At 36.0% G+C, this 13,633-nt stretch overlaps 2 protein-coding genes across 3 annotated transcripts; both read left to right on the top strand.

Annotated features, from left to right (window-relative positions):
* Positions 1 to 278: 278 nt before the first annotated feature.
* On the top strand, positions 279 to 7,244 carry LOC110601988 (LRR receptor-like serine/threonine-protein kinase FLS2). The gene is made up of 6 exons (XM_021739418.2): positions 279 to 1,327; positions 1,428 to 1,499; positions 1,644 to 1,718; positions 1,842 to 3,836; positions 3,922 to 4,268; positions 4,773 to 7,244. Exons 1-6 carry the CDS (start codon positions 406 to 408, stop codon positions 7,242 to 7,244), a joined length of 5,883 nt encoding a protein of 1,960 aa, XP_021595110.1. The 5' UTR covers positions 279 to 405.
* A 1,407-nt stretch (positions 7,245 to 8,651) lies between these two features.
* Positions 8,652 to 13,537, top strand: LOC110602705 (protochlorophyllide-dependent translocon component 52, chloroplastic). Of its 2 annotated transcripts, XM_021740294.2 has the most exons (7): positions 8,655 to 9,356; positions 11,051 to 11,238; positions 11,549 to 11,634; positions 11,732 to 11,916; positions 12,276 to 12,464; positions 12,892 to 13,079; positions 13,163 to 13,537. In XM_021740294.2, exons 1-7 carry the CDS (start codon positions 8,826 to 8,828, stop codon positions 13,416 to 13,418), a joined length of 1,623 nt encoding a protein of 540 aa, XP_021595986.1. In that variant the 5' UTR covers positions 8,655 to 8,825; the 3' UTR covers positions 13,419 to 13,537. The 2 variants fall into 2 exon arrangements, with proteins under 2 accessions (XP_021595988.1, XP_021595986.1); XM_021740296.2 differs by lacking the exon at positions 12,276 to 12,464 and having other exon boundaries at positions 8,652 to 9,356.
* The last annotated feature ends 96 nt before the right edge of the window (positions 13,538 to 13,633 follow it).

Genomic DNA, 13,633 nt, shown 5'->3' on the forward strand with positions numbered 1-13,633 from the left:
TTTGAAAAGTCATTATGAATTATAAATAACAAAAAATAATACACTTGTTGGACAAATTGCTTTTATTCTAACGATTTTCTATTTCAAGAAGTTCTAGGTCAAAAAGCCAAATTCAAAATGAATTCTTCAATCTAAAGAAAACTAAGCTACCTACAATCTCATGAGAGCTAATAATTACTCTTCATTAATGTTTAAAGGAAATCTTAACTTTGACTAGGATTATCATATTGATAAATTTTTTATTGTTATTCATTTTTCACTTATTTTGATGATTGAAAAGATATGAATAATTGAATCATACACTTGCACACCATCCTTGCGGCGGCCCATCAACTTTGACAACTACATCTCTATAAATTTTGCCTTCATTCTAATCAAAACGATCTTGGAATTACACAAAAATTAATGGCGAGAAGTTGTTTTCTCTTTAGCATTGCAGCTTTATCACTTCACATTTTCTTCTCTTGCTCAGCTTCTGCAGCAACACTCGATATCAGCTCCGATCGAGATGCTCTTCTTGCACTCAAACAGCATATCACTCTCGACCCTCTCAATTATTTGGCTACCAACTGGTCAACCAATACTTCTGTATGCAGCTGGATTGGCGTCTCCTGTGGCCTCACTGCCAACTCCAGGGTCACAGCTCTGAATCTCTCTCTCATGGGTCTTACAGGTTCTATCCCTCCACAAATAGGGAACCTTTCTTTCCTTTCCGAGATAACTCTCGCCAACAATAGTTTCCATGGCCCTCTGCCGACGGAGCTGGTTCATCTTCCTCGACTGAGATACATCAACTTCGCATCAAACAACTTCAACCAAGAGATCCCATCATGGCTCGGCTCATTGCCAATACTTGAAGAATTATATCTGGATGACAACAGATTCTTAGGCACCATTCCACCTTCCTTGTTCAACATTTCGACGCTGAAAAATTTGCAGATAATGAACAATAATCTACAAGGAAATATTTCTGAGGAAATTGGCAATTTAGTCAACCTGGAGACGCTCAACTTGAATGGAAACAAGAAGATTTCAGGTTCATTGCCATGGACCATTTTCAACATTTCTTCTTTGAAAACTATCGATCTGGCGAACAATGTGATATCTGGTAGTCTCCCAGATGATATGTGCAAAAATCTTCCAAATCTTCAGAGACTGATTGTTCATCACAATAAGCTGGTTGGCCAGATTCCTTCAAGTATAGGGCAATGTAGCGAGCTGCTTCGTCTGTATCTGAATAGTAACTATTTCACAGGAAATATCCCAAGAAGTCTTGGAAATTTGACACGGGTTCAGGAGCTTTATTTGGGCTTCAATAATTTGACAGGTACCATTTATATGTCAATGCTTTTATAAACTTCATGATTCTACGTAGCACCATTTGATTATAGAATTTCAAGAAATTCTGAACAATTTTGGCTTTGCAGGAGAAATACCAGAGGAACTTGGTTCTCTTCTCTTGGTTGAGCAGCTTGTGTTGCGTGACAATTACCTCTCAGGTTCCGTTTTTGTTTTTGGTTGAAGTTGATCAATTCTATAAAATTATTTTTTAATTTAAAGTTAGAAATAAACAGCAATATTTCATATAAACCCACCCATTGAAAAGCTAGAAATATGATTTATTTTTTGTTTTCAATTTGCAGGATTAATTCCGAAAAGTCTATTTAATTGTACTTCGTTGCTCCTCTTATCTCTCGGTGCAAATGATTACTTATCAGGTATGATATATAACTCGCTGCAATTGGTGTTCATTTCATCCATGGTCATTGAATTTTAAGATTCTAGGAAAATAACTTCAGCTTTCTTAGGATCTCAATTTTGATGAAGTCTCGATTTTGCAGGTCCAATACCAAGTGAGATTGGTAAACTCACCAAACTTTATTCCTTCGTAGTCCGCTATAATAACTTTTCAGGCACCATCCCATCTTCTTTATTCAATATAACAAGTGTACGATTCCTGCTGTTAAATGTAAATCGCTTCTCAGGCGAACTTCCGTCGAACTTTGGCGACGCTGCTAATCTGGAGGAAATTTATGTTACTAGGAATCGGCTTAGTGGACCACTTCCTGCATCCTTTTCTAATGCTTCCAAGCTCAACATAGCTGAAATGAGCTCAAACTCCTTGTCTGGACCTATTCCTACCACTCTTGGTAACTTGAGGAATCTGCGACGCCTCAATCTAGCCTTAAATAGTTTCACTGGTGAATCTTCAACTCCTGAATTGAGGTTTCTCTCTTCTTTGGCAAACTGCAAAGGATTAACGAGACTAGTTTTATTAGGCAATCCACTTAATGGCACTCTTCCTACTTCTATTGGTAATTTCTCTGCTTTACGATATTTCAATGTGGAAAGTTGTAAAATCAAAGGTAGCATACCAAGAGAAATTGGTCATATGAGCAACCTCACAACCTTGCTTCTGCTAAACAATGAATTGGTGGGATCTCTTCCAGCTACAATTGGTAGATTGCAGAAGCTCCAAGTTTTATATGCTCAAAGGAATAAGTTGAATGGTTCATTGCCAAATGATATTTGCCAACTGAGTAGCTTGGGGGAATTGCTTCTGAGTCGAAACAACCTTTCTGGTACTCTACCAGCTTGCCTTGGTGATATTAGTACTCTAAGATCTCTGCAGTTAGATTCCAACAATTTTATTTCAACAATACCCTCTACCTTGTGGAACCTAAAAGATATCTTGATTTTGACATTGTCATCAAATTCACTTAGTGGCCACCTGTCACTAAGTATTGGAAATTTGAAGGTTGTTACACAAGTAGACTTATCAAGTAATCACTTATCCGGTACCATCCCAGATTCCCTTGGAGGCCTCCAGAGCCTGGCGAAACTCTCCTTAAGACACAACAATTTTGAAGGTGCTATTCCCAAATCATTTGGAAACTTGATAAGCCTGGAATCATTGGATTTGTCCAATAACAGCTTGTCAGGGACAATCCCCAAGTCCCTAGAGGGAGTCAAGTATCTCAAATATCTAAACCTGTCTTTCAACAAATTGGAAGGAGAAGTTCCCACAGCAGGAACTTTCGTAAACTTTTCAGCTCTGTCATTTTTGGGAAATGATGCACTCTGTGGTTCTCCCTTGTTGCAATTGACACCATGCAAAATAAGTTCTCAGGGAAAATCCAAAACTGCCTCCAAGAAAGTGCTTCTATATATTCTTCCTGCTATCATATTGACAATAATTGTCATACTTGTCTCACTAAGATTTAGGAAGGCAAAAACTAACTTGGAAACTGCGGCTGATCCAGATCCTGTGATTGTGGCAACATGGAAAAGAATATCCTTCCACGAACTTAAAAAAGCTACAAATGGATTTTGTGATAGCAACATACTTGGTACAGGGGGTTCTGGAACTGTATACAAAGGAATACTTGCAGATGGGATAGATGTTGCTATAAAGGTTTTCAATTTGCAACGAGAAGGAGCATTCAAGAGTTTTGATGCAGAATGTGAGGTAATGAGCAATATCCGCCATCGAAATCTTGTCAAAATTATAAGTTGTTGCTCTAACCATGACTTCAAAGCATTGGTATTGGATTACATGCCAAATGGGAGCTTGGAGAATCTGTTGTACTCCCATAACTATTTTTTGGATATCCATCAAAGGCTAGACATAATGATAGATGTTGCATCAGCATTGGAATATCTTCATCATGGCTTCTCTAGACCTATTATTCATTGTGATTTGAAGCCTAGCAATGTCCTGCTAGATGCAAATATGGTTGCTCATGTAGCTGATTTTGGCATCGCCAAGCTCTTGGGTGAAGGAGATTTTATGACACAGACAAGAACATTGGCCACTATTGGGTATATGGCACCTGGTAATTTCTAGAAACTTTTGTTCTTTTTGTGTAATCCTATACTGTGTGCTTTCAACTTAATGATATATTTCAATCTGATATGCAGAGTATGGATCGGAAGGTATTGTTTCAACAAAAGGAGATGTTTATAGCTTTGGAATACTGTTGATGGAAACATTTACGAGAAAGAAGCCCACAGATGACATGTTTGGTGGAGGAATGAGCTTGAAACAAAATATACAAGTAGCATTACCTGATGCAGTAGCTGAAGTAGCAGATGCTAATTTGCTGACAGAGGAAGAAAAATTTCCAGATAAGAAAGACTGTATATCATCCATTTTGGGATTGGCCGTGGAATGCTGTGTTGGAGTTCCTGATGAGAGAATTGGCATAACCCAAGTGCTGTCTACACTCATTAGCATCAGAACTCAATTTCCAGCGGGTTTACCAAGGACTTGATGTGCTTGCACTAGTTTTCTGAGATCATATGTAGTGATTTTTTCCTTTTTCCCCTTTTTTTGTTCTTTGAGAAATTTAAATTGTTCTTCAAAATTAGGGTCGCCCTGCTCAATATTAATTCCAAAAAGCTTTGCATACTTGCAAAAATAATCCCATTTAAGAGATTCTGTTAAAATAGAATATAATCCAAACAAGGGTTTAAGGCTTTTGAAGCCCAAATTCCCACCCCTGCTAGCCCATTACAATGACACCCAGGGGCCTGAATTGAAAGCCCACGATAATTGTTCATTGGAAAAGGAAAATTAAAAATAAAAAAGAAACCCAAAAGAAGCAAAGCAAATCAGCAAACCAAACATATGGTGACAAAGAAAGGCTACAGAAATCTCCAAAAGTCCACAAAAAGCTGTAGGTCCATGATGACTATCCAAGATTCAAATTCATTCACTTGTAATCCACCTGAGTAGCTACCTGCTGCGACCTTGGGAGACTGCGTTCTAAGTTTGTGCCGCTAAAATGTGTGTGGCTTCGACTAGAGAGCCGTATTTTGAGATACCAATCAAGCATTTTCAAGGTAAGCCACACCGATTCCCGTTTAGCTCTGTTCTGGCTGTTGTTGTGTCTCTGTGTTTTGTTTCTTGTGGCTTTTGTGATGAGCTTGCTTTGGTATCTGTGCCTCTTGGTTTTGAGATTTCTGGGTTTGATAGAACTAGGACTTGGGTGTCTCAAAATGGGGTCTTTGCATTTGGATTCTTGGAGTGTTGTCAGAAAGATGATGATGGATTTCTTGTGGGTGTCAGGTATAATTTAGGCGATAAAACTGTAAATATGCCTGTATGGGCTATTGGTGGTGGACTTAGAGTGTCTATGAACTCTACAATCAGGCTTTCCATGGATGGGGGACTGATTTTGTTTGAAAATCCCAGTGGTTTAATTGTTTGGAGTAGTAGTACTTCTAATTTAGGTGTTAAAAAGGCTACTCTTTTAGATAATGGGAACTTAGTTCTTGTGGGTAATGGAGATAGAGTGCTGTGGGAAAGTTTTCATAGCCCAACAAGCACTCTCCTTCCTGGCCAGACTCTGCATTTTCCACAAACACTGAGAGCTCCTTCAATGAATTCAATTTCTAGCTACTATACCTTTGTGATTCAGCGCTCTGGAGAGCTTGCCCTTGTGTGGGAGAACAATGTGACATATTGGAGGACTCATTTAAGCTTCTCTAGCAATATTATGGAAGCAAGATTTGATGCTGATGGATTTTTGGGGCTTAAAGATGCTACTAATAGAACTATTTGGTCGACATCAAGCAATGATTTCAAAGACCCTTCTGTGACATTGAGGCACCTTAGGATGGATTATGATGGTAACTTGAGGATATATTCATGGGACCACGTGCTTCATGAATGGAAAATTACATGGCAAGCAGTTGGGAACCAATGTGATGTGTTTGGTTCTTGTGGTTTGTATGGCTTTTGCAGATTTAAATCAACGGGACCTGTCTGCGATTGTCTTTACCAGGATTCATCAAACTGGGGAGCTTCCTCTGTTACAATGGATTCTGGTGGTTTAAAATGCAAGAAGATGGTGGATTTGAGCAACTGCAAGATGAATACAAGCATGGTGGACATGAAGCAGTCAGTTTTATATGGGCTTTATCCACCTCAAGATGTTGCTATGATGCTAAATGAGAAAGATTGCAAAGGATACTGCTCTAATGACCCTACCTGCATTGCAGCAACTTCAAAAAATGATGGTTCAGGTATATGTACCCTCAAACGAACTAGCTTTATTAGTGGATATAGGAACCCTTCTATTCCTGCTACTTCATTCTTAAAAGTGTGTTTGGTCCCTCAGGCTGTTTTGACTCAACAATCTGATCCTTACTTTAACCCCAAGTCAATCTTTTCACTGTCTAAAGGATTCATTGACCATGAAGGTGACAACAAGAAGTTTGTTGGAGCTATTGCTTTCATAGTTTTGGTAACAGTCTCAAGTTTTCTAACGCTTGAGATGTTTGTGTTTTGGTTTATGTACCGTAGACAGAAAATTAAGGCTCAGGCAAGAATTCCCTTTAGCAAGGATGATCAGATGAATGCTCATTACAGTGTACTTATCAGGTTATCTTTTAAGGAGATAAAAGAGCTAACTGGCAATTTTGCAGATCAACTCGGCCCCACTATTTATAAGGGTGTACTTCCCAACAAAAGGCCATTTATTGCTAAGAAGGTGAATGATGCAAGTGTAAATGAGAAGGATTTCCGAATGACAGTCTCTATGTTAGGGGGAATGCACCATCGGAATCTTGTGTCATTAAACGGCTTCTGTTTTGAGGCAAGTCACAGGTTTTTATTATATGAATATGTTCCCAATGGCTCTCTGGATAATTGGCTGTTCAACATGCAGCAAGTTCAGAATGATGGGAATTGGCAGCAAAGGTTTGACATTGCTCTTGGAGTTGCACGAGCCCTTGCTTATTTGCACTCAGAGTGTCAGGTATGTGTAGCTCATGGGAACTTGAAGCTCGAAAATGTATTGCTTGATGAGAAGTTGGTCCCTAAGCTCACTGATTTTGGACTTAGAAGCTTACTCCAAAAGGAGGCAGCTTCCTCCTCAGAGTCGACATCAGAGATAGATATCTACATGTTTGGGGAGATGCTGTTGCAAATTGTGACATGTAAAAGAGATATTTCGAGTGACAGCCTGCAACGTTTAGCTGACAGTATGAATGAAAAACTGAACTTGGAGGATTGCATGGATTCTGAAGGAATGGCAAGAGTAACAAGGATAGCTTTGTGGTGTATGCAAAATCAACCATTTCGACGACCTTCTATTGTTGAAGTGGTTAAGGTATTAGAAGGTGCTCTTTCTGTAGATACACCTCCATTCCCTTTTGCTGTTAGACAATATCAGATGGATGAAGCTGTTTTAACTGAGGTTCAAGGAGAGTCCCAGACTAAAGATAACTTTGATTAGAAAGGTGTGCACATTTAATAATTTTATTGTCTGCATCCCAAGGTCTAAGTAAAAACTTTCAGATGCATAGGGGAGTTCAAAATTTTTGTATTGAACACCGGACATGCATGAATTTTCTATAGTATGTATTCAGTCTTTGATGTTAAGAAGATGTTATTGCTGAAGAAGAAATATTAGTTTGCAAATTATGATTTTTTTATTTTCCTACACGGCCTGCTTTACACAATCATTCTAGTTTTCCATTGGAATTTTTCTTTTTTCTTTTTTGTCAGTTGGAAATTATCAAGTCTTTATTCCCTTAAAAGCTTCTAACCCTAAACTTTTATGGCGTCCCTGTAGCCGATATTCTACTCTGGAGATTTCCTTGGTCCTCATGAAATCTCTACATATTTGATATGAGCATTTTTCACTTGCACATTTTCGTATTAATAAAAATATATTTTTTTTCTCTATTCCACCCTCTTTTAATATAAATTTCTTTTTTATTATTTCTCTTTTAATTATTAAATTTATACTTTAAATTTTTTAAATAGTATTTGAAAGTGTTTAGCAGAAGTTAGTTTTTTTTTTGGCATTCATTTCTTTTTATAAGTTAAATGTTAAAAATTAATATCAAATATACGAAATGGTACTAATTCATACATTTTTCTAATTATTTTTATAAATATTATTAATTTTAATTAAATATCATTAAATATTATTATTGATTTAATATTATTAACTATTTATCATCCATGATAATGAAAACAATTTTAATTAAATATCACTAATTTGATTATTATTGAATAAAACGTGATTTTAATTATCATGTTGAGAAATAAATAGATAATATAAGCTCATTGAAAAAATATCTAAATCAGTAAAGTCATATTTAATATATTTTTTAAACTTTAAAGATTTTATTCGATTAATTTTAATAGTTCAAACGCCTATTTCGACCAAAAATAAAAATTAGTGACTTAAATTTAATGGACATTTTGTCTTTATTTTCATCAAAGATAGCAAAAGTTTCCATAACCCTTTATTTAAATTTTTAATAGTGCAAGCGAATTTTAAAAAAATTAAAGAAAAAATAATAAAAAAATAAGTATTTTTTTTATATTGTTTGATAATATTAATTGTTTGAAAGGGAAATTAAATATTAAAAAAATAAAAAAATTATTATTTAATCTAAAAAATTTAAATTTTTTATATATTTTTAAAAATTAATAAATTTTGTAATTCTGAAAAAATAAAAATAATATATAAATTCTATGTCAAATCACCGATGGCATTGGCAACACTACTAAAAAATTTTATTCAAAAAAAAAAAACGTCTCCAATGCAATGATCAATGCAAAATTTTTTAAAAAAACTTCCTCTCCCCCATTTCACCAATCCAACGCCAAATAAAGGATAAAAGAGAGGAAAAAGAAGGCTAAAAGCTTTATCCTTGTCTCTCTATCACTGTCTCTTGCGTTGAACAATTTAGAGCCTCTAGTTCAGTGAGTGGCCACTTCAGTAACACGTTTGCATTAACTCCATTTTTCCTCTCTTCCTTTTCTCCCCATCTCTCTAGCTTCAGCGCTAGAAGAACCAGCCATGGAGACTATTAGAACCTCCTCTATTCCGTCATTTCACATCCCAACTTCACTAGACACAACCCAATTTACCAAACCCAGGTTCTTGAATTTTCAGTTTAATAAGTTATCAACTTCATCTTTCTCAAGAATTCAGGGAAACGTATCAAACTTCAAGCTTTTCACCACTATATCATCTCCATCCTCTGTTTCAACAGAATCCTTTGAACCACCTGAGCCAGAGTTTGAAGCTGCTACCAATGGAGATAAATTTGACTGGTATTCTCAGTGGTATCCACTTATGCCAGTTTGTGATCTGGACAAAAGGGTGCCACATGCAAAGAAGGTCATGGGTCTTGATGTCGTGGTTTGGTGGGATAGGAATGAGAATGCCTGGAAGGTATTTGATGATACTTGTCCTCATAGATTGGCCCCTTTATCTGAGGGAAGGATTGATCAGTGGGGGAGGTTGCAGTGTGTTTACCATGGTTGGTGCTTCAATGGTTCTGGAGACTGCAAGCTCATCCCTCAAGCACCTGTAGATGGCCCTCCTGTAAGAAATCCTTAACTACAGTTTTCATCCATTTTCCTCGTGGCCTAAAACTATTTTTGCAGTGATTTTTTTCCCAAATAATAGTATTACTGACATTTCGGATTTTTGGGTTTCAGTTGTGCTTTTCTTGGTTATTTGTTACTAATGTTAGACTATCCTAGAGGACATATACGTAGAAAAGTTTTTGTGCATACATGGTGATTGGTGACATTCAAGATAATACTTTTTCTAGGTGATCGACTACAGCATTGGTCTATTAAACTAAACCATTCTAGGTTGCCTTTTGTTGTGCATGTATTAATTGATTGAACTTTTGAGCTTGATCAGTTTTTCCTACTTAATGCAAGTGAGTAGACTACTGGCCAAGCATCAGCCTAAAGAGATCAATCCTTGTTTCCTTCTGTACTACATTGAACTGGAAAAAAAAAGGAACACAGGTACAATTAGGTTAATTTGCTGAAGCTTTGAAAATTCTAAAAGAAGGCCTACAAGATGAAACTATGATAATACTGCTGAAAACCATAATTTTAACAAATATGGTGATCCATTTAGTAAACAGGAGATTGTCATTGTCAATTTGTGATGGTGCAGACAATGTTAATTTTTAATTAAATCGTGTCCTAAAATGTTAACATGGATAAAGCAACCAAATATAATGTTTAGGGTATTGTTCCTTTTTAGTTTCTTCCCCTTGCAGCATTGGTTTTTGTAGAAATATAATATTTATTGTTATATTTCACAATAGAGATTACAACCTATTTAGATGAGAGACTGGTATCTAAACAGAAAGTAAAATCAAATTTATGATTATATAATCCTGAGATTAAGCAACTGATCCATTTATCAATATTTACTTCCTATATTAACATATTTACTTCCTATAGTTTATAACACTCCCCTCAAGTTAGAATATAAGTGTTAATCATGCCCAAGTTGTTACATATATAATTAATTTCAGTAATAAGAACAACCAACCCTAAACAATCAAAATAAACAAAGGATCAGAAGTACAGAATACCCGTAAACAGTACCCGATGAACAGTGCGCGATGTCTTCGAATGTTACGCTTTATGGGTAACCCAAATGTACAGAGTCCTAAATCTTAAAATGTTACACTTTATGGGTAACCCTTATAAATAAAGTCCTGAGTCTCCAAATGTTATCCTATGCTAACCACGATAAACAGAGTCTTAAATCTCCAAACGTTACCCCGTATGAGTAATCCAAAATGAAAAGATCCCTAAATCTTCAAATGTTACCTTTTATGGGTAACCCAAATGAATAGACCCATAGGTCTCCAAACGTTACCCTTTATGGGTAACCCAAATGAACAGAATCTTAAATCTCCAAATGTTACCTTTATGGATAACCCAGTTTCTCCAAGCCCTGCTAAATTTGTGACATCCTCGTCGCAATTGAATCGGATATAATTTGTTATTATATTTTACAATAGAGATTACAATATATTTATAGATGAGAGACGGGTATCTAAACAGGAAGGAAAATAAAATTTATAATTATACAATCTTAAGATTAAGTAACCGATTCATCTATCAATATTTATTTCCTATATTAATATATTTACTTCCTATAACGATAACAGTTTTTTAATATTTTATTATACATTCTCATTAAAATCATTTAAGTTCCATGTCAAATGGGATATTTACTTGTCCTTCCATCATATAATGCAGGTTCACACATTCAAGAAAGCATGTGTAGCAGTTTATCCGAGTACAGTGCATCATGATATTGTGTGGTTTTGGCCTAACCCTGATCCTCAATACAAAGATATTATTACGAAGAAAAAACCTCCATCTATCCCAGAATTGGATGATCCATCATTTACAAAATTAATGGGAAATAGAGATATTCCTTATGGGTAAGTGAAGATGTCATCTAAACTTACAAACATCTCAATTTCTGCTGAAACAAGTATTGTAGTAATCTATGTTTCTTTCTGTCATAGTAGTCAGCCTATCTGCTATACATAACGCTGAAAATATTTGGCTTCAACATAGTATTTGTTAGAGTTGATCTGATTTCTCATTTCAAGATAGGAATATTTCTCATCTGGATTATAGGCCTGAAGTAGTTCCTTCGTTCTCTCTTTAAGGCATTTATCACTACATCTAAGTAAGGTAAAGAACTGATTTTTGCAGCAGTTCTGTAAACTATATTTGCATTTGCAGGTATGATGTCTTGGTTGAAAATCTTATGGATCCTGCTCATGTCCCCTATGCACATTATGGAATAATGAGAACAAGAAAACCCCAAGGTGGATAAAAACTTTTGGATAAGCCTTAACTTAAGTCATTCCATTCCGCTATCTTTATGGATGGAGTATTTATGACTCAACTAAAACTCCTTCGCAGTGAAGGTGGACAGAGAAGGAGGGATACCCGTTGATTTGAGTGTCAAGAAACTAGACAAAGATGGTTACATTGGAAATATGGCTTGGGGCAGTAGCAAATTTATAGCACCATGCATATTTTATGCTTATACTGAACCTGTGGAAGATCAAGGTAATGGAACTGCATCTTCACCTCAATCCAAAAAGGTAAGCATTATGTTGACGCACATCATATACTAAAAACAGGGGATGATAGTGTTCAATTTCTTTAGACAGTGACAGAAACGTAAAAAGTTTTTAAACTCCAATAACCCGCTAAATCCATAGAATCAGTAATTTTATGTATGAAAATACATGTGAGAAGAAATGATCACTAACTAATTCCACAGAGAATTTTATCTTTCTCTTTTAAATACTTGTAGCTGAGAAGAATCTGTAGTATTATAGATAATGCGTCTCTGTTATTATATGATTATGTAACTAGATTCTTTCGTTTGTCCTGTAAAAATTATGTAATTAGCTGTCCTTGCTTATATTTGCTTTCATGTCCTTATCTTTGTGAGCAGCAACTGTCAACGCATCGGAGGATGGCTTTAATTTTTATTTGCATCCCAGTTAGTCCTGGCAATAGCAGATTGATATGGGTCTTTCCAAGAAACTTTGGAGTTTGGATTGATAAAATCGTCCCACGATGGATGTTCCATGTGGGACAAAACCTGATTCTGGATTCAGATTTGTATCTTCTTCATGTGGAGGTGATTCCAATATTCTTCTATTAGGAGAAGATAATTTTCTTTTTCATCTTGTGAGATCATTGACTATTAGAAGTTTTCCCAAAAGCATATTTTATATGAAAAATTTGTAAATCCAGTTTAGCAAGAAGTCACAATAGAATGTATTGTTTATGACCTGTACTTTCCATCTTTTGGTAAATCCTGGCCGAACATAAATCTGTATGGCTTGCCATTCTACTATCTAGTGTGCATCCTCTATTCAATTGTTTATCAGTCTGTTGAAACTTCTTAACATATCCCTACTGCAAAGTTTTTCTTTGTCTGCTTGTTGTTCATATTGAAGTATTTAATTTTACTGTGGGAACTCTTAAACTAAGAAAATCCAGTGTTAGAATACCAAAATCCTTAGTCTGTAGCACATCAAGTGACTCTTGAATTCTATTTGCAGGAGCGTAAGATCATGGATGTTGGCCCTGCGAATTGGCAAAAGGCTTGTTTTGTGCCGACAAAGTCAGATGCCCTTGTGGTTGGTTTCAGAAGATGGTTGAACAAGTATGCTGGTGGTCAAGTTGATTGGAGAGGAAAGTATAGTGGGGCTCTTCCACCAACTCCTCCTAGAGAACAGCTGATGGACAGGTGATGACTGATACAACTAGAGTCGAGCTTTACATATAGTTGCATGAACTTATTCTTATGTGTATTTGTAAATAAATATTCAGGTATTGGTCACATGTCGTAAACTGTCGCAGCTGCAATTCTGCACATAAAGGTCTGAGTGCTCTTGAGGTCATTCTGCCAGTAATTTCTCTAGTTTCAATCGGTATTGTTGCTGCAGCCAAACAAGGTGTCATCTCAGCAGCTGCAAGAACTACACTGGTTACACTGGCAGTAGTATGCTTCGCAGCTTCAAGATGGTTGAGTCACTTCATTTACAAAACCTTCCATTACCATGACTATAATCATGCCCTTCGCTGAAAAATTTACTTTTCACTGGGCATTGAAAGTACAGTATTGGGCAAATGCAAATATGGCATATCTATGTATATACAGCAGAGATTTGAAAACAATTTCAATGGAAAAAAATTATTATGAAATGAAGCGAAGACAATCTGCAGCTCTTTCAGGCCAAATGATAAGTGCAGCAATGGGGCTGCTGCATTTTAGTTTTGTACACAGGCAAAGTTCAAGAA

The sequence above is a fragment of the Manihot esculenta genome, chromosome 15, assembly GCF_001659605.2.
Source record: "Manihot esculenta cultivar AM560-2 chromosome 15, M.esculenta_v8, whole genome shotgun sequence".
In the NCBI taxonomy this organism is placed as follows: domain Eukaryota; kingdom Viridiplantae; phylum Streptophyta; class Magnoliopsida; order Malpighiales; family Euphorbiaceae; genus Manihot; species Manihot esculenta.